The following is a 21,916-nucleotide window of genomic DNA, read 5'->3' on the forward strand; positions in this document are numbered from 1 at the left end:
GTCAAATGATGTCTTTAATTGCACAGCATCTGTTGATAGATATCCCTAACTACAAGTCACTTATCTCCTGGGAATTCCAGAGTTCACGGATTTCTCTCTTTAGAGATGGTACAGCCATTCTGTTTGTCTAGATGTCTGTTTGACTAGATGTTTGGATCTGTGGTGCACAGACTGATCTCATTATATTAGCATAGTCCAGGGTGATGTTGCTACCGTACACACTGCTAAATTGTTTTAAAGTAAACCTGTCAGAAGAGAAAAATGGGGCTGCAATTGGTGACCTCTTTTTCAAAATCCTGGTTTGTCTGACTATTATGCTGACCCACTGGCTTCAGGAGTATTTATCTACATCTTGTTCCAAGTTAGTGACACAAAGGGGTTGATTTACTAACTTTATAAACACACCACGAACGTGTATACACCTCTGCAGTGTGTTCCCTCCCAGCATGATCTATGGGTGGAATCTAAACACCTTTGTAATGTGTACACACCCAGCAGGTGTGTTGTGCAAAGCCCTGCATGAATTATAAGGTGCTGTTGGGTAAATTAGCTCTACGTTGTGTTGCTTGCGTTGATGAATGCAGGAATGTAAATGCATGAGCTAACCATTTTTGTCTAAACTGTGAAGCAGCATTATATATGCATCATGTGCATGATTTTTCCATATATGGCATTAGTGGAAATATGCTTTTAGAGACTTTTTGGTTGATAAATACGTTTTGCTGTGTGAAAATCACACGCACCTGGTGCGTGTGTGTGTTTAGGTTAGTAAATCACCCCCAAAGTATTAAAGTAGAACTATGGGGTTCTACTTTTTCTTTATTATTGCATTCCTTAGGCTAAAGGAGTAAATAGTGTAATTTACTCATATAAGCCAAAATGCACCCTGTAAACCCTTCTTTAACATGCTGGGCGGGGCTAAGCGCAGCAATGAGGAGAGATCCCGACAATACTGTCAGGATCCACCCCAATGATCTTCGTCTCTGTGACTAACAGTGATCGTTGAGAGCTGCTGCGCGTCCACAAATATATGGACATACGCAGCAGCTCTCTCCTTACCTTCACGTCCAGTCGTCTGTGCCCGCCTTCCAGACACGGTGCGGTGTAGCCTTGGATCCTTCTCTCCTTCATCTGCCCGCCTACTCCATGTGCTGTCTGCAGGGATCCCCAGTGGACTTGCTCATATGTGGTAAATGATGAAGAGAGAGAGGGCTCCTTCCACTCTCTCTTCTAGGATGTCAGCGTGACACAGGACAGGCAGAGAGAGGGGGAAGGAGTCCTCTCTCTCTCCATCATTTACCACATATGAGCAAGTCCATATATGGTGAATTTTGTCACTGGGGATCCCTGTTGATCGGATGCTTGCCAGTCTGCAGGGATCTCCAGTGACATCATTCAACATATATGGACTTGCTCATATGTGGTAAATGCTGAAGGGAAAGCCCTCTTTCCCCTCTCTCTTCATCGATCCCCAGTGATTATAGGATGTCAGTGTGACACAGGGCAGAGAGAGAGAATTGAGCCCCCTCTCTCTCCATCATTTACCACATATGGGCAAGTCCATATATGGTGAATGATGTCACTGGGGATCCCTGCAGACTGGCAAGCATCCGATCAACAGGGATCCCCAGTAACATGATAATTCACCATATATGGACCTGCCCTGTGTCCTGCTGACATCCAGATCGCTGATGAGAGAAGGGAAAGAGCACTGAAAGTGCAGGGAGGCTGAGTCAGCAGTTCACTTCTAACCATCTACTGCTGCTGCCTTTTCACTTGAGACCCCGCCTCCTGCTCCCAAATGCCAGTGTGCACGCTCTGACAAAACACAGCTGTGCACAATGAGAGGAAGCGCGGCCACAGCAGAAGGAGAATTTGAGAAAAAAAAAAGCTGGGGGTGGGCTGGATCAACTGTTAACACCCCCTAAGAGGAAAGGAGCTTGGAGCAGGGCTGGAGGTTGCCGTTTCCTGTGGGTTTTGATGACTTTATCTGTGATGTGCTGTGACTTCAGAAAAAAAGGAAGAATGCTAATATAATAAAGGTATAATTCTCCTTTAAAGCTGGTGGTTCAGAATAAAAGAGAGACAAGCAACATTTTTGGGAGAGTTGAGAATTGGCAACTTCCATTCTTTCTCCTGTCCTAGTTTACTTAGAGGAGTTGCAAGTACACCATAATGATGTCAACACATTTTGTGGCCTCCGCCAGTCACCACATTTAATCAAACTGAGATCACATCTGTCGAACTGGAGGCCTTTCTCCATGCTGAACAAATAAATGTTTTCTTTATATCTCAATTTTGTTTTAACAACTTTAACTAAAATTTGAAGAATATAGTATGTGTGTGTGTGTGTGTGTGTGTGTGTGTATACACGGTATACTGTATATAATTTAGTTTGAATGGTAATGGGGTTTAATTTTTCATTGGAAACTTGTTAATGTAATGATTTTCCTTATCTTTTCTTTTTTCAGCCAGAAAAAGAGCTATCTGTTTGTGGGCACAGCAAATGGCCTTATCATAGTATTTGATGAGGCTGCAGTGAAGGTAAATTTAACTAAATATTTTGAAGCACTGAAATACAAAACTTTTATTTCTTGACCATTGAGGGACGCAAAGTCTTAAACATTCATGGGAATCAGACACTGGCAAACATGTTGTATAGGATAGTAAACCTTCTTTTAGAATATCTGGAGCTTGCCCTGGACACTTCCCGGCCAGGGTATTTTTTCCCCAGGAGTAACTTCTGAGTCTCCAGTTCATGCAGTTTGCATCTGATGGTGGGCTCCTTCTTAGAATCTAGTATATTGTGGGACAGGTCCATCCTGTTTTTTGGACCGACAGATTGGTTTGACTTCAAGTACTAAGTTGCTGTCATAGTGGCTTTGAAATTCAGTCTGGATATCGGGCAAGTCATTCCTCCCCATGGTTTTTAAAATCCTGATAATGGATGCACCTGGAAGTTTTCCAGGACCTGTGTCACAGGTGGGAACACCGGATGTGGATCAGTACTCCCTGATCTATGCTTTTCTTCTCCTGAAGCTCCTTCCTTGACTGCTTCTCAGTATCAAGATGGAGGGCATTCAGGTTGTTCTTACAGCCCAAGATTAGCCCAGTAGAGACTGAGTACTGACCTAGTAAGAATTTTTAAAAACACAGCGCGGGCTCTGCCAGATGGTCTGGATCTTCTGTCCGAAGGACTAATTTACCATGCTGCTCCTTTGGTTGTTGGCTTTAATGTTATGGCAAATCCAGGTTTTGAGGGACTGGGAAATATCTAAAAGTTTTATCCCTTCGATGCTTTAAACTCGAAAGTCTACTTCCCACAAGATCTGTCATCAGACTTGGAAGGTGTATGTTGCTTGATGTGATTTATACGGACTTTCAACCCAGGAGTTTCTCTGTGGGAAAGATCCTTTCTTTCCTGCAGTTGTATCTGGATCACTGTTTGGCCCTTAATACCATCAGGAACCAAATCCTTTGCTCTTGCCATTCTTTTCCAAAAACCATTGGCTTCCTACTCCCTGATCAAGACCTTTGGGGAACCACATGGGAGACCCCTTGTACAAAGTCAAATCCCCACTATCTTTGTGGGATTTAAATTTGTTCCTTTTTGATTCCCCTTTTCAATTAGAGATTGCCCTCTCTCAACTCTGACTCACAAGGTTGTTTTCCTTAATGCTGTCAACTGGGCTAAAGGTGTGTCTGAACTGGCAGCTTTGTCCTGCAAGGAAACATTTTTTGGTCCTGGATTTTCTTTGTCATTCTGTATGGGTCCAGGAAGCGGGCACCGGCTTCTAGTTCCACCATTTTTTGAGTGACTCAGGCAGACCACAGTGCAAGCTTATGGTGTTAAGGATCGGGATCTCCCCTTTTTCAGTCAAGGCTTGCTCTACCCAGAGCTGTGAGTGCTTCTTGGGTGTTTTTGCATCGGGCTTCTGTTTGTCAGGTTTTCAAAGCTTTCCCCTGGTCTTCAGTTCATATGTTTTCCATGTTTTTTTATCGGGTGAACATTTGATCCTCTTCTAATTAATGCTTCTGGCGTAAGGCCCTTTTTAGATGGCTGTTTGAGCTGCAGGCAATCCCCAGTTTCTGTTCTTTATACTGGGCCTGTTAACGGTTTGTTGTTGCCCACCCCTCAGTTGGATGGATTTTGTATGTCCAGAAGGTTTAAGACTTCTTGTGTCCCTCAATGGCCGAGAAAAAACATTCAACCCAGTGGGGAGTGTGAGGCTAAACTGACTATGGGAGATAAGAGGCATGTCGTGCTGACCTAAGACATCCTGTATCTTCAAAGAGGAAACACTTGATATTCAAAATGACCAAGCCAGTGCAAAAACAAACAAAACAAAAAAAACCTGTATAGATTTACCGAAAACAAAATAAAAACACACATACATGTCATGGCATTTTTGGAGGCAATGTACTCTTTAACAGCAAATGGCTAATTGCTGCCATCAACAATAAAGACATTTTTTTTTTGCCCTGTATACATTTGCCACATAACTTCCACAATCTGTGGTTTTACATTTTAAATCTTGGTTAAGACATCTAAAATGAATCTTGTCTGTTTTTATTGCTTTCTGCTTCTAATTGGGGATATTTCTCTTTCCTTCCTGTCTTGGTTACAGTGATCAGGAGGACAGCAACTGAGGAGAACTATCTCAAACTGGGACTAGAGTTTAGAAGAGTTAGATTCATGAGGGTATTCCAATTGGGGGATTTTGCCCTTGCTTCATGTTCTGATGACCATGGTCACTGGAGCAGGCATTTTTTGTTTTGTTTTGGATAGAATGGGGAGGGTTGCTTTCTCAAGTTGTTATTGCTCTTTGTGTCCCCCCTTGAGAGATGCACCCTTCTGTGTGTCCTAGTGACCATTGTCACCAAGACCGAAAATAATGGGAGATCAAAAGTTTTAGAGTTGTCACCAGAGTAAAAGGTGAGTGTAAATCATGAAATGGGTACAAATGTTCTGTGACATTTGTCTAAGATGGGAATTCCCCTCATTTTTGGGTGATTGTTTTTTTTTTTCTTGTTGCCTGCTGTGTCTCCAGGACAGAAATTGAGGAGGCATATGCCAAATAGGAAAAATAACCTAACCCAAACTAAAATGAAAAATAATTTCATGAAATGTATGCTCGCTCTTATTGTCAAGATGTATGTTTATTCTTAGTGTCAAGATGTGAGTCCTGTGAAGGTACTTAATGTCGGAGATGTCAGCACTCCAGTGATGTGCCTATGTGAATCTGCATATTCTTCTGAAAAGACTGCTGTCTGGGGGATCTGTGGAACAAAGATCTTGTCTCTTTCTACTGACTTTATTGTTCAAAAGAGTATTGAAACAAAAACTGCTGCACTGTAAGTATTCATAATCTGCAAAAGCCTTTTTTTTCTTTTTAGATTATATTATTTTTTTTCCATAGGAACCAACAGAAAAAGAAAGCATTCTGTGATGGAAGTTGTTCTTTGACAGTAGCTAATGAAAGCCTAGTACACAGGGAGCAAATTCGTCCAATTCAGCAGGATATACAGCTGCCCAGATCACTTGTACTCAAAAGCCCTCCCTCTGCCCAAAAAAAAAACACCCAAGATTATGGGTGCAGCAGCCATGATCTTGGTATAGCCATTTCCACATGTACGTCCTATGGCTCTGAAGTGGCTAAGTATTTCCCACATGATATGTTTGTGGGGACTGGTTACTGATTTAACCAAGAGTGGAATAAACTCTTGGACTTTTAGTACAATGTGCTAGAAGGCCATTACTAGGAGTTGAAAAAAAAAATCCAACCCCTCCCCCATTTTCAATTTTGGAAAAACCTTGTCCACTCCAACCTGCCCCACTAATAGGAAGCCTACAAAAACAGGAATGCTCAACTAAATTCCTGAAAGTCTGGAAGCCTTGACTGGGCATTTTTATCCACTGCTATGAATCTGCAGTAACTCCCCACCGGGATGCTCCTCTCCATCACTAATTTTGTCTGCTGACCAGGATCACAGTGCCCTCTGAACCTCCACATGTTACTGCTTAAAGTGACACCAAACTCAGGAGTGAAATCTTAAAAATGCATTCAAGTACTTTAACTATTAACAAAAATGGATCTTATTTGTTTATCACTCGGCTGTAGATCCTCAAATCATCTCTGAATTGGTGCTGACCCTGTCCTTCCTACTGGGGGGTGGCTACCTTTTGTTCCCCATGGTCACTGTGTGTGTTGTAAAGTATCCATCACTCCAAGCTCGCTCCTGTGATGGACTATAATTTCAGTCCAATTTACTAAATTAAACATGAGATTGTAGTCCATCCCATGAGCGAGCTAGAAGTGGTGGTTACTTTACAACACACACAGGGACCATGAGGAACAAAAGTAGCCACCCTCCAGAAGGAAGAACAGTGTCAGCACCAATTCAGAGATGATTTGATGATCTATAGCAGAGTAATGCACAAATAAGATGCATTTTTGTTAATAGTTAAGGTACTTGAATGCACTTTTAGGATTGAACTCCTGAGTTTAGTGTCACTTTAACTATCTAAAGCAGGGGTAGGCAAACGTTGGGCCTCCAGCTGTGGTGAAACTACAAATCCTATCATGCACCTGCCTGTTGCTACCAGAATCTTTTGATGCCTAAGGGAATTTGTAGTTTCACCACAGCTGGGGGGCCGAAGTTTTTCCTACCCCTGATCTAGAGTCACACTCCTGTGCTGGACTGGCCTTGAACACTGACCTCTGCAGCTATACCTACTTCCAATCTATTCTCTATACCTACTTCCAATCTATTCTCTAATCATTTCTTCCTCCACCCCCTTTTACTTTTAGCATTTTTTCTGAGGAGAAAATGTATTGATACTGTGTCTCTGTCACATTGCACCATATCCTACTTTCAGAAACGTTTGCATTAAAAACAAGAATCTCCTCTAGCACCTCATATGGATGTTAATCCTGAGTGTTAAAACATAACTCTGGACATTATCCCCTTCCTGCCCAATGGCAGGATTGTACACTAAGCTTTTTTCTTGGTGTCTTAGGCCAAGTTTAATGACATCAAGGGTCCTCCAGTGGTGGTGCAGACAGTGGCGTATCTTCAGCTAAGCATGTGACGCTGCTCTCTGTAGCATTGTCTTGTGAGTCCAGGACGGAGGGCATCCTGGACTCGCATGAAGGGTGTTCAATGACATCCAGGGGAGCAACACTGCATCTCTAGATTATTGAGTCTGCAGAGGACAGCGTCGAAGATTGGCTAAGCATAGCAGCTGAATCGTGTTTTTTTTTCCCCACTACGTGAGCAAATATCTTTTTTGTTTTTTTTTCAGTCCTTATTTGAATTGGGCTTTAACATACATGTCTAGAAGTATGTAATGATGTATGGCATTGTGCAGAGGGTTAGTTAAGGACATGGTAAGCCAATTGCATAAAATGATATAGTAAATTTAAACAACCTTTTGAGTTTTTACTTCAGATGCAAAAACTTGTGGAGGCCCCAAAAAAAAAAAGAATTAATTCAGTAAGCTCCTTTATCGTATGTTATGAGCAAAATATTGCAATATTAACATAAAAATGCTATTAACTGTTTTTTCCTAGATTTTCAAATGGATGTTTAAATGACTCGAACATAACTTCTTTTGCGATTGACAAATACATCTATGTAGCAAAAAAATACAGTCCCCATGTGGAAATTTGGGATAAGAAGTCAGAAAAACTATCTGGAGTACTTGACTGCGCTCAGTTTCTGAAGTAAATTTAGTTTATTTTAGAAGAACTTTATATTCTATAGTTTGCATTTTTTTCGTTTTAAATATTTCAAAAAATATATATATTTTTTTTTTTTTTAAGAGAGGAAATTGTGAAACAAAGAAAACTGAAGAAGGAAGATTCTTACACTGCACGAGTGAAGGCTTTGTTTCTGCAGAAGAATACTGCCCTGTGGGTGGGGACTGGAGGAGGGCATATTCTTCTTATTGATCTGTCAACACGGAGACCACTTAAAATTATTTCTAGTTTCTGTGACTCTATTCGATGCATGATTCCCACTCAGCTAGGTAAAAAGTTTTCAGAACCTAAATTTCCAACTGCATTTCTTTTGCAATCAAGACAAAGGGTTAATGTTACTATTGGGCTTTTAATTTTACATAAAGTAGAATGCCTCAGATTAAGTAAAATGCCATGGCAAACGGTGTCCTATTGGGTGACTCTGGCAAGAGCATCTGGTTTCTTAAGCCCTTGAGAGGTGTATGAAACTATTGGTTGAGTACTGCAGTACTCTGTATATTGTGGTTGAAAAAAGTTGTGCATGCACCGCAACACACCTTCCGCAATTTAACATTGTGTGGTATTGTGCATTAATCGCATGGCATAGGTATGAAGGTGCCCTGAATGAAGCCTTATTGTAACCCTTACTATATGTGCCACATACCTGTTTATTTTTTTTTTCAGGCCACAGGTAGGAGCTGGGAGGTGAAGCTGCAGGAGAGGATGGACACCCCAGCATTACAGACATGCTCCTGTAATGCTGGGAGCGGAAAGACATTTGTCACTGGTTGTAAGGACCACTCAACGGTCCTAGCAACCAATGATTGAAGAGGAACATGGTCTGGTCATGGACCGATTGCCGGCCTGTGCTGGGCTATGGCTTGCAGTGGGTGCACCGGCCTTGGAGGCCAGCGCATCCACTGTCAGCCAGCCATAACCGAGTGCAGGTAGGTGATCGCTCCGTGTGCAGGCTGGACAGGACAGATAAAGGGTCAGATATGACCTGTGAGCCTTAAAATGCCCAGGTCTTCCAAATGAGTTATGATTTCAGAAGATTTTATTATGGTGTTTTACTGTGTTACAAATTAGCAGTGCGGTGGATTGAGTTGGTGCTCTCTTGGCTTGTCTTTCAGTCTGTATTGTGAAAGAGAAAAGAGTGGTTAAATATAATACGTGTACATACAGATCAGTTATCAAGCTAGGAGCCATGAAATATTGGTTGGCCAATTTGTTGTTTAGTAAACACTGCTTTAAAAGCATCCCATTATTTTATGGCCATTTTTTGCACTGATCTAAAATAAAGAAGTTTCTTTTTAGGCACCAGGCTTATAATTCTTCATAGGCTTTTTTTTTAGTAGTGTACAAAGTTTACTCTGATTATAGATTTAGATATACATCCAGCCATATTTTACTTATAACAATCCTTTGTACTTTTTTTCTAGATAAAGGAAGTGTTAAAAATGTTGTACTAATTTTGGGATGTCGCTGTACACCACAAAAAGGTGTGTATGTGTACTGTATATTCATATTTATACGCGTGGATGTGTGTGTTAAGGTTACCAGATTTTCAGAATTGGAATACGGGGACACCCTACTGACTACGCCCAATTATAACCACACCCAAAAACACCCCCCATTTGTAGTCACACCCACAAAATCGCAGCCCCATTTTTAGCATGCCCTGAAGCAGAAGAAGCAGACATTGAAGATATAAAGACAGAGGGCCCTGGACGTTATAAGAAGTTAAATATTGTGGCGTGCACTGTGGCGAATCACTCGTCCTGTCAAATTGAGCTAACCGTGAGAGCAGCTGAAAATACAGGGTTAAATAAACCCTGAGCCTACTCTTCTTCTATGGGTCAAGAATGTGTAACGCGCAGGGATCAGGAACATGTAATGCACGGATTCCAAGGTACAAGACTGTGTAATGCACAGAGTGCAAGGGTCAGGCGTGTGTAATGCAAAACACAGGGTCAAAAGTGCATGGTGCAGAGAGCAGGAGTTATGAGTAGGTAACGCATGCAGTAAAGGGGTCATCAGTAGGTAACTCATTGCAGTACAGGGGTCATGAGTAGGTATTGCATGCAGTACAGGGGTCATGAGTAGGAGACAGTAGTAAGTGACGCAGTAATGGCATACATTTATCATGTACATTGCACAATACATCCAGCTCAAACACCAGTGAATGGCACAGTACAGACATAAGAATGGATAAAGCACTCTCAACGCAGCACAGCAGACATGCAGCCACTTATTGTGCACTCAGTTTGGGGCTGCAGGCATTGGCTGGTTCTTTGGTGGCAATCAGAAGCATGGTATAATTTTCAAATTATAGAAAAAGGCCATCCTGACACCCCCGAGCCAACCCTACTCAGCACAGGTCCGGCCACTCAGACCAGTGTCTGGAGCACAGCATGGAAGCAGCCACATGACGAGCCCTCGTATCATAGGAGGGGGATGTTAAAGCTCTAGGAGCACAGGAGGAAGAAGGGGGCATGACACGCTGCTGGAACACAGGAGGAGGGAGCGCGTGACAAGCTGCCAGAGCACAGGAGGGAGGTGCTTATGCCTTTCTTTGGGCCTTAGAGGCAGCCCACACCGCATGTACTAAGCTGGCTGTATATGTCTACAGTTCACTGTAGACATATACAGTGAACTCCGCCGGGGAACGTTTGTTGTCCAGTGCCTGTTTTCTGGAAGCGGAGACTAATGGTAATCTTGGTGTGTATGTATGTATGTATATGTGTGTGTGTATGTATATATGTGTGTGTGTATGTGTGTGTGTGTGTGTGTGTATATATATATATATAATTTTCCTTTTTAGAATGTGTATATTTTTATCAATTTTCTTTGCATGACATTTTTTTTTCTTACATTGTGCTGTAGAAATACAGTCTTTTCTTTCTGTTTGGGATACAAACCTCCCACATGAGGTTCAAAACCTTAAAAAACACAATGAAATTAGACAAGAGTTGGCAGAAAAAGCACGCGGGTTGTCTCTAGACTAATTGGAGGTAAGTCAATATATGCAGTAAATATTTGTATGGTGTACCTTATGTGTCATAATGAACAAAGAACCTGGAAAATTCTAGATACCTGTTAAGAGAGTTTCCTTCTGAAAATGATACTTGCAGTTGCGATGAAGCCAAAAAAAAGCAAATTTTCTGTTTTAATAAACTGTTATTATATTGTAGAAAGACTTGTTAAGATATGCAAAGTCATTGGTGCTAATGGACTGGAAGTGAGCTGTGTGTAGCACCTCTTAACTAGCTTAAGCTTCTGAAATGTCTTCCCTTAAGTCAGAATTCTCTGTTTTTAGGCAACATGTATTTTATTTCTGTAGCACAGGTCTACACATCTCAGATGATTTCCTTTCAGTCCATGGTCACCTAAGCAGGTGCAGCTGAAAATCATATGAATATGTATTAGTTTCTGTTCTACTTTACAGAACTATAATGTACTACATGTAAAGCATTTGTTTTTCATAGTAATACAGCTCTGAGGAAAATTGTGGAAAAGTGATGCACCGATACCATTTTTCAAGTACTAATACTTGCCCAAGATACAAGTACTGATACATTTTTGTTTATTGTCATGTGACAGTTTTTCTAAAACAATTCAAACGAATGATTTCAGGACAGTGGTGGAGCACCAGAGCCAGGTCCCCGGTGCAACCCTGGTAGTTCTCATGAAAATGCCAAGTATCGGCACTGGTATCTGGACATCACTATATTAATAAATCATGTATTCATATAAGAAAATAGTTTGTTACCTAGCTGCTATAATTTTTTTATTTATCTGCATATATGTTTATGCTTTGCTAGTAAACTGATTAACTTTCGCTCTCTTTTATTAACACAGTAATCGCGTATCACTGCTACACGTATTTGTTTTTTTTGTCTCGCCTCATGAAGTAACACAGATTGCAACAGACGTGGAAACCAAAATCTCACCCATTGATATGTTTGGATAAAATTGATTCACTTTGAGAAACAAAGAATGTACAGATATGCAAGTAGAAAAACAAATGTCCACAATATAACCTGTTTCCACAATTATGATCTTATGAAATCTTATGAATGTTTGTATAGTAGCCATCATTGATTGTTTGCATTGCAGAATAGATATATAGATAATACAGATTGTGCTTTATGCATTTGGTATAAATAAAGATATTTTATTTATTACGGTCCTTGTTTGGAATTCCAACATCCGAATTAAGAAAAGGAGATTGTTGTAAACCAATTTCACATGAAAAAATGATGATGCTTGTTGACGTGTTGAGCATATGCATATGACCCATTGACCTTTTTTTTTGCATACTTTAAAAAAAGTAATCTTGTATATGTGCTGTACAGTACAGATGTACAAATATGTATTTGGTTGTGTTGTTTGCTGGCAGCCTATTTTTATACAGAAGTTATAATGTGTACATGTATGACATGTATAAGCCATATACTTAATTAATTTCTTTTTAAGTAGAAATTCCAGGATAAGTTTTGAACAAAGAGAAAATCCTAAATGGAATGTTTTTAATATATATTCTTTTCTGTTTTTTTAAATAAAAGAAAGTAAACACTGTCTCTGTATGCAGGTTTTCTAATCACGTGCAACATTTATCAAACTTGGTTCTCATTGTATAGATAAAAAGAGATCAGCATCCAAGAAAAGACTACATAACTGAGTTATCATTATTTATTTTTCCCTTTCTTTACTATAGACGTTTATTACAGTTGTGGTGTTCTAGGAATTTCCCATCTGAATTGCCAAAAATCATTCTTAAGAACTCTTTCCTAATTTTGTCCAAAGGTTCTGGTTCAGCAGTAAACCTGCTCCTCTTCATCTTTACATATATGAAATAGAAAAAATGAACATAACCAGAGCAGGACTTTTCAATTTATAAAAAGATTTGGAGCACAAGTTGGGTGTGCGGATCTGTCTAATTTCATGTCATGTGGAACAAATAGAAATGTGCTAAACTGTAATACATAAATATCCACATAAAATGTGACCACAACAAACCGTGTAACCCCGCACCAATATGATATTCAGCAGCAGGCACTAATAGCACTAGATTAACCTGTTAAGATTTAAAATGCCAGTATGTACGTGCTACGCTATTCTAAATGACACAAGCATAATATTGAATGTAAACAAACCACAAAATTAAACACACACAAAATATAAATACAAGCATCGTGACTGTTTATCAAACAATATGTGCATCACAAAAAGGGAATTCCATCAACAACCCCAGTATATAAACGTTTATCTAGGTCAATATAAAAATCAGTCCAAATAGAAATGGGTAAAAATAATCCAGAGTAATTCCACCACCAGATGATGACCACCGCATGAACACCCAACAGAGTACTGCTCACCTTGGGCTCAGACCTGGACAATAGGTCTGAGCAACACTGTTTACCCCTTTTGTTGTAGAGCCGGGCGGGGATCTACCCTTAATGGAGTACATCGGTTATAAGCCTCCTATCTAACCACACACGTGTTCCCAGGAAGCCAGATACCATATTATATCAAACCAAGATAAAAATAATACAGGCCATAGTGTACACCATAACAAATACATTAAATCTTTACATAAACGGCTACTCTCATAAAACCATGAATGTCCAACTTCGCCACAGAAAACTGTCGTGATATGGGATGGAAAGGAACACCACAAGATGAGCTGAACGTGCTCCAATTTTCCTCCAGCTGCTCCACCCACCTCTGTGTCACAAGCTCTGCCCTACACATGTTGCGTCCAGATTGACTTCATCTTCATCATTGACGTCGTCAGGGGAACATGTTTAAGCCCTGAAGAATGGGGAGATTCTTGAGCCCCTGAAATGTGTTGGCTGTTCTGTGCCATTGTTTACAAAACCATTCTATTATTAAACCTTTTTGGACTCCTCATACTGTCTTGTTTGGTGCCCTCATTCGACTTTGTATGCATACAGTATATCTTCAACCCTGGATTTCCTTGCATGTGAGAAGTCCCGCTTTTGTTGAAAGAGGCCTCACTAGAGCCATTGTGATTCATCATGTTCTGAATATTTGAATCCAGTGCCTCACCTGTATTGTTAGTGTGAATAAGCTGTATGGAGCCAACAGGCAATGCGGAAGACTATTTGTTTGCCCTTTGTTTGCCTTTTGTGGGCACAGCCTCCACAGTTCAGGTCCTCTTTTAATAAGATTCAAAGGTCTCTATAAAGGCCAAAAGAGTGAAGCAGCAAAAAAAAAAAGCTGTTAAAGAGTTCAGAATATCAACAAGTCAAACCTATGCCTTTGATCCAAAATGGTGGGCAAAGCTATCTTTATGTTGTGGAGGTCTTGGGATTCTTTCTGCTTTCTGCGATGGTCCTTTTTGCATAAAATTGCAGCTAGTGGTGGTAAACCTCATTGTTCCAATTATTGTTCTGTTTTCCAGGTATAACCACAAAATAATGCATCCAGTCTGCAGCAATTTATATTTTAGCCAGCACATCATTTCAGTAATGTCCATTCAATAGTGATCGACATTAGCAGACGACGTGCCTATCACAACAAATACACACAGCTTTTACCTAAAAGGGTTATGCAGTATGTGGTTGTGGTCCTGATCACACTGCACAGCATAAGAAACTAGTATGAGCGCCCCCTCTATACTGCTTGCTGGTCCTGAATAAGTGAATAATACAACACACATTATTACCAAATACGAAAAGTAATACAGTCAGTTCTACTAACTGAGAAATACTACATTCAAACATAGTAACTGCAGCTAACCGTTGCTGTTTTGTTCTGAGTCCTAGGTAGGATTCCATGTGCAAAGGGGCAATAATACATATACATAGGGGAGGGAGGGTTCCAATCACAACAATCTTGATAGTGTATATCTTAATGGTGGGTCTCCAATATATTATCAAAAAATCCACATATCCCCTTTTAAAGAGATCCCACCACAAAGCTCATAATGTAACTATGTTGTCATGTCTAAAAAGCATCTCATTTATTCAACAAAACAATGTACCATATTAAAGCCTGTAAAATGTATGTATTGCACATTCATCATGAGTCTGCTGGCTCATATATTTGTTACACACAGACTTGATCCTGTCACAGAGGACTTGTTTGACCGATTTTTTTCATACATAGATACTGGGAGTCTGCGGGGAGATACATTTTTTTTCTACCTATATATGTTATAGAGTCGGATCTCTATTTGATTTGGATATTCGAGGGGTCATATAACAAATGTTTCCTTATATATGGCTAGCCGAAGTTAATGAATGTGCAATACATACATTTTACAGGTTTTAATATGGTACATTGTTAAATTACATGCTTTTTATACATGACAACATAGTTGCATTATGAGCTTTGTGGTGATATGTGGTGATAAAGGGGATATGTGGATTTTTTGACAAAGGGGCAATAACTCTTTCTCTTATAAAATTGACTGTGTTAACCACATAGGACACATCACAAGTAATTTACTGCCCCTGAAGCCCAGGATGGGGGCATAGAAGACAGTCGGTGGGCCTTCTGAGTGTTTTGGATTTTGCTATAGGAAGCAATGTCCTTGTGATCATTGTGATTTATTTAAACCCGTCACTTTTCTTGAGCTGTTGTGGTAACCACTCCTTTATATGATAAAAATGCAGCTTGAACACAAGGTGCTCAAGTACAGTAAGGGCCCGTTCACGCCGATGCACACCTACAATGTGTTACAGTGTGGCAGGTACATTGATTTGCCTATTTATTTGTATGGCACCCCAATGCACCTTCTGTCCACAATGCACTCAACCATGGTGTAATGCATGGCACCGCATTACCATGTGGTGAAAAAAGTAGTGCAAGCTTTCATTTTTCCACCGCAAGGTACGGAGAGGAAGAAGTGGTGTTCTGTAGTACCAACACATTTCTTGTTCTAGGGTGAGCTTGGTTACACTAGGAAAGGAATTGTGTTAATGGCAGGATCACCGGGGGAAACTAAAGGTAAGATAAGCCTGAAAAAAGAAAACTATTGCAGTCACCATGTCTAATGACTGATAGACTATAATATACAGCATGTGGGGTTTAGCTACACTTTTTCAAAATATCACTTAAGGCATTTTTTTATTGGGATTGTAGTGAGGGGTTATAAACATTGTCAGTTTTTCATTGCTGTGTCCATGTTAGCTAATTGTCCTGATGACTAGTGTCACCAGGAATGAAAGTTAGGATAAATCCAACATTTTGAATTGCCATTGGAAAAGGAATAGAGGGGAAATATTCCAGTGGGGACACTTTGACAACTATCTAATAGTAGATTTCACACACGGAAAAATATCCTCTCAATTGTTGAGTCTACAGGCCAGGAAGGGAATAGAAATTTCTCTAATTAAGACACTAATGGCAAAAAAAATCCTGCTTGTTGTTTTAACCCTCTTCTACACTATCTAAAATGGGGGGGAAAAGAGTTTTGGCTTTAGATATACTTTGTTTGGAGACATTAGTTTTCCACATAAAGGTATTCAAATTCTTCTTTGCAGCCTTTAATAACAGTAGTCACATGATTAATTTTTGGCAGATAACACAACTCCTATGTAACAATTGTGGCTGTGTACTTGGCTGTTCCCTGGAGAGTGGCTTTAAGTGTCCTAAACAGTGTTGAGAGACAGTCATTCTGTTTGGAACCCTTACATTTCTGTGACTGTTCCTAAAATTCTTGCAGTTTATGTAAGGGCCTGTATTGGTTGGCCTCTGTTCACATCAGACAGATTTTGCATTCCCATACAGATCTATCAAATGAAAAACCCACTTTACCCGGTCAAATACAGGTCCGAAAGAGATCAACTGCCAGTAAAATGCACATGTTAATTGATTCATAGAGATGTCAGAAGCATCTCAAACTGACACTAGCCCAAAATCCGTATACATAGACTCTAAATGATCAGGGGAGGATTGCTGTTTTCTCAGTAAAAGTAGTGTTATACTCTAAGGTGTAAAAACAGTTTTTAGGTAAGAAAATGCTTCAAGTATAATGAAACCTTTTTTTTCCATATATCTACTGCCAGCAAGCAGTAGACATCTGCAAAAAACAGTTGGCATGTGCATTTGGATTCGGACGAACCTGCAAATCCATGAAATTCAGTTGAATCAGCGGTGAATCCGAAATAACAAATTTATTATAAGCCCGAATATACTAAAACTGTATTCGGGCATACATAAAGTTGTTTGCAGAACGCGCGGCGGCCATATTGGTGCCATCTTTGAGTATATCTTAGTATACACCAAGATGGTGGTGCCCGAAACATACGGGTGCCGCCATCTTGGCATATACTAAGATACAAGAGCGACATGGCCGCCGCTTGTTCTGCATGTCCAGTGTTCTGTGTCAGATTTCGGAGGCTCGTTGCATCCGAATCCGAAACAGCAGAAACATTTGTTTTCTTTGCGGAAACAAATGGAAATGTTTTTTTGTTTATTTGTTTTGTCAGAAAACAATTTTTTTTGCCTTGCACATGTCTACCAAACTGGTTATTACTTACCTGTGTCTCCGCCGCTCGCTCCCCTCTGAAGATTCTCAAGCGGCCATGAAGGATCATGAGGCGGGCACATGCCGAGTAGTGATCTTGATCTTCGGCTGGGAGAAGAGGAGAGACACAGGGTAAGTCAATGCACGCAGCTCTGCAACAGACACCATGGGACACAGAAGAGACAGAGCTGGAGGGACTCCTGAAAACTATTGGAAAGAAGATGATCGGATAAAAAGGCATCATTTAAGGTAAGTCCTTAAAGCAACATGGGGAGGTGACATTAAGTACTCCAGTAATGAAAGTGGTGGAAAATGCAACATTTTTGGGTTATCTTAGAAGCAGAAGGTGATAAATCATGAACCAACTCTAAAGTACAATATTAGATGACACAAAAATATGATATATATATATATTGTAACAAGGACACTCCACTGAAGACCGGAGGTGCAAGTACAATGCAGTTTATTTGCTTTCAAAACGATAGATAACACGAAATCCAACATAAATAGCTTGCTGTAGCATAACAGATAGGGGCTCACCAATCCTCGAGTTGTCACGTACACTCAAGGTGTCCCAGTCTTTTAACAAGTCTCTCTCGCAGCACTGCTGCTCCGGCCTCAATCTTTAGGGCCACTGTCTGGTTCCTCCAGACAACAGCAATAACATGCCAATCCTCTCAATATGGTTCACAAACCCGCAGCTCCCTGCTGCCCTGGCCTCCACACTGACTCCGGGGTGGAGCTCTCCTGACTCACAGGTGGGGGCCCTGAACACATCCCAGCACACACTTCATGAGGGATGTAAACAGGTGCACAATCAGGTGCTGGTCACCACCAAAGCATGGACCCAGGAATGGAGATTTCTTCCCACCCAGAGCTCTAAGAAATCTCCTGGCTCCAGGATCCCAACCTTGATCCAGAAAACCCAGAAAGAACTGAAAAGGCAGTTCTCTCCTGGTACCAGTAATGTCTTCCTGGAGCCACTCAGCCCCTCTGTCTGAGAACCCTGGGTGACTTTGAGGCCACCTAACACCGTGGTATTGCCTCACAATGCCACAATATATATATAGTATATAGTCATTACAATTTTATTAATGCAAAATTCAGAATAGACCCCCTCAGAAACAGTGTAATAGACTCAGTTGATAGTTTTTTTTTTAAAAAGGTTGGATGTATTTTTAAATGCACATCATATAACTGGCTATTATTATTTATAAGCATTACCAGAGTGTGGATCCTGGGAATATCAAATATCAAATTGCCTTGTGGAAAAAGAAGGATTGTCTCCTGTTTCAGCAAATTGGAACTTCCTTTATTTTGGACCAGCTGTTATTCTAAAGTTCTGTATCTGCATTTTTTCAATGTATTTATTTATTCATTTTTTGTTTAATATATATTTATTAATTTTCCAAACAATAATAACTATTTATGACATATGACAAGTACACTTTAAAAAAAAAAGGACGAAACAGAAAAAAAAGAATGCGCTTTTCCACACAGCCCTTATATTATATGTAATATCTATAACTTAATTTATAATAAAGACTATTCTTCCCAGTTATACTAGTTAAAAATATTGTGAGTTACAATTAATAATAACTAATATAACAATTTATGATCATAATCATTCTCCTCATTTGTGATGATATTTACATCTTAAAATTATAATAGTGAATGACCTTCAGTTACTAATCCAGTGCCCAAAAAGAATAGACTAATGTGAAGAGTGCTACTTTATAATAATGAATATATTATTCATAATCGAAAACAATAGATAAATATAATTGTTATAAGTATAAAAAGGTGAAAAAAACCATGTGTAGTAAATCATTCAAATAAATTATATATTTAATGTGCTAATATGTGATACAATATCATATAGTGATAACTATAATAGTGGATTTTTAGCATAAGATATATGAGTGTTATCTAGTATAACCAGCCTCTTCCCTTACATAATTTTATATATTTATATCTCACACATAGACAAAAATAAAAAATTAGATACAAAAAAACACCCATAACAAACAAATCGACATTAGCATCTTACCCCCATCCTTCCCCCGTCCACTAACACCTACTCTCTAATACCAAAAAGCAAAAAAAGGAACACAAGTAGAAAAAGGCACCATGAGAGGTCTAGCATTTTCAAACTCCTTCATTTATGCAGTCATCACAGATGGATATGCTTCCGTAGCTTTGTAGGTAAACCAACCCGCCCATGTTTCACAGAAACATGCATGTTTATTCCTACTACTACCGTGTGTCCCCGAAAATAATACACTGTCTTATATTTATTTTGGCTCAAAAAAACACACTAGATCTTATTTTTGGGGTAGGTCTCATTTTTTTTAATGTATAACAATCCAAAGTTAACGCAAATCCAAATTTAAATCATCCAAAATGGAAAAGTTAAGAATAGGGTGATCATGGGTGCCGTACCTTTCCAAGAGCAATTTGGTAACCAATCGCTGGCCAGAATGAGCGAAACGCACTTTCACTATCGATTCCTCACAGGCGGAGTGCATTTGGTATCACTCGGCCAGTGGCAGGAGCAAGCACTATAGAGGAAGCATTGGCTTATGCGGCTCTGCTCCCTCCGCTGCCGCTTCGCTTCCTCTAGCGCTGACTTCATTGGCACTGCTGATTCTCTCCCGCGGCTCTTCAAGTTCCCCCTTATGCCACCACCGGCCCTGGGAATGGTCACAAGTGGGTCTTATTTTCGGGGTAGGTCTTATATTTTAGCAATTCCCACAAATAGTACTAGGTCTTATTTTCGGGGTAAGTCTTATTTTCGGGGAAACATGGTATATATTAGTTCTTTCAGAGCACATTTTTGATCTATCTTCATGAACCATTCTCTTTTTGAAGGGGGTTCTACCTGATTCTAGTGTAGAGGAATAAGTGACTTAGCCGAGTTCAACAAGTGAGGTGTAATAGATCTTATAGATCTTATAATCTTGTGAAAGGATCTAAACTTATAAGTGTTCCTCGTATGGAGGAAATTATCTAAGTAACCCTTATCCAGTATTTACTAATAATGGACCAATGCTACCATATATGTGTCATTGTCACCCTTATTCCACACCCTCTCCAACACAATGTGGAATTGCCTGGAGCTATTGAATGCAACCTTACCGGTGTGAGGTACCACCTAAAAAGGAGTTTGTAATTCATTTTCCCAATATAGGAAGATATAGAAGATCCATGTGTTAGCTGTAAAACCTTTAGTCTACATTATTCTGGTAAGGGAACCCCCAAATCAACTTCCCATTGCGATATATATCCTGGGCAGGATGGAGTGCTCATATAAGTCAGTACATGGACCAGCCTCCACCGGATAGCCCTCATCTATTGTTCTGATTGGTTTCAGCAGCATCTGCAAAAAATGAGCTGTTATTTTTTTTGACTAGGTTAGAAAAAAAACAATTGGGCAGAGCTAGCAGTGACAGCTAGCTCCGCCCAACTGTTTCCTATTTGCTGAAACCTGCTAGAGTCTTCTCGCTGATCTGTCATTACAACTGGCTCCTCCTCCTTCGGTGGCTGTACGGGCTATAGTGAATAGCATGTACAGCAGCCATTCGGTTCAACTGAAATGAAGGGCTCCGGTGGCCGGAGAGAGCCAAAGGATCAGCCGAAGCTACAGCTTCAGATGTTGCCTGCGTAGATTGTTGTGAAACATTGTACAAGGTAGAAATACATTCTTTAAATACCCTAGCAATATCTCTCGAAGTATATACTATAGAGCCTGCTGATGATTTAACTTTGGAAATATAAGATAATAAGACTACTGACGGCTTTTTAAACTGGAAAAGGCGACTTTACAGTAGAAGCAATTCTGGCAGCTCAGCTGCACCAGATCGCTTCTACGGGCCCCGCCCGACACCCCCACCATGTTTCCCGGGCTCCGTGGCCCCGCCTACAGGCCAGGGACCTGCTTCTCTGGTGTTGGGGGAAAGCTGGGGAGGAGATCAGCGAACCTCCATTCACCGATCCCCTTCCCGTACTATGGGAACGGGAGTGATGCAGGTTACATCACTTCCGATCCCATAGCCGTCAGGGCTCCTGAAGCCCAGCAATAAGCTATGGAAGTGTGATCTGCACTTCAGTAGCTTATTTCAAGTATAAAGGTGTTACTAGGGGTCTTTTGGACCCCCAGTATCACCCTAAAGAGTACCTGTCACCACTGATCTGCTATCACATGGGGGGGCTTGTAAGCCCCCCCCCTATGTGATAGCAATTAAAGTTTAAAAAAAAAACAAAAAAATGTAACAATAATATTAAATAAAATAATTGTAAAAATAATAAAAACACTTTTTAAAGTCCCCCGCATCTTCACGTAAACACGCGTCGGGAGCGCCTACGTATGAAAACGATGATTGCGCTACACGTTGGGTGTTGCAGCGCATGCCAGAGTAAAGGCGATAATTCTAGGGCCAGTATTTACGTGCATCTCTAAACTGATGACCTCTATCGGCTTTTAAAGCGTCTGTGGACTTTTAGGGCCTTAAGGTGCATTACTCTAAGTGCGCGATCCTAGCGTAGAGAGGAAGTCTCTGGTCGACCTAGGATCTGATTAAATATGACTTGTAACGTAACCTCCAAGTCAGCATGAGATGTAGCTTCAGTTAAATCTATTATCCTGAAGTTATTTCCCCTATTTAGTTTCTCC

The 21,916-nt window shown here is 40.3% G+C and overlaps 1 protein-coding gene across 1 annotated transcript in view; it reads left to right on the forward strand.

Annotated features, from left to right (window-relative positions):
• The window catches only part of LRRK2 (leucine rich repeat kinase 2), a 149,608-nt gene extending 129,052 nt beyond the window's left edge, over positions 1-20,556 (forward strand). The window contains exons 48-54 of the mRNA XM_018552518.1: positions 2,472-2,544; positions 5,171-5,355; positions 7,575-7,727; positions 7,827-8,032; positions 9,185-9,244; positions 10,629-10,756; positions 20,547-20,556. Of these exons, the coding sequence (XP_018408020.1) occupies positions 2,472-2,544; positions 5,171-5,355; positions 7,575-7,727; positions 7,827-8,032; positions 9,185-9,244; positions 10,629-10,750 (799 nt within the window). The 3' untranslated portion in view covers positions 10,751-10,756; positions 20,547-20,556. The remainder of the gene's footprint in view (positions 1-2,471; positions 2,545-5,170; positions 5,356-7,574; positions 7,728-7,826; positions 8,033-9,184; positions 9,245-10,628; positions 10,757-20,546) is intronic.
• Positions 20,557-21,916: the final 1,360 nt, after the last annotated feature.

This window comes from Nanorana parkeri, unplaced genomic scaffold (assembly GCF_000935625.1).
Source record: "Nanorana parkeri isolate BGI_ZX_2015 unplaced genomic scaffold, ASM93562v1 scaffold90, whole genome shotgun sequence".
NCBI classification, from domain to species: Eukaryota; Metazoa; Chordata; class Amphibia; order Anura; family Dicroglossidae; genus Nanorana; species Nanorana parkeri.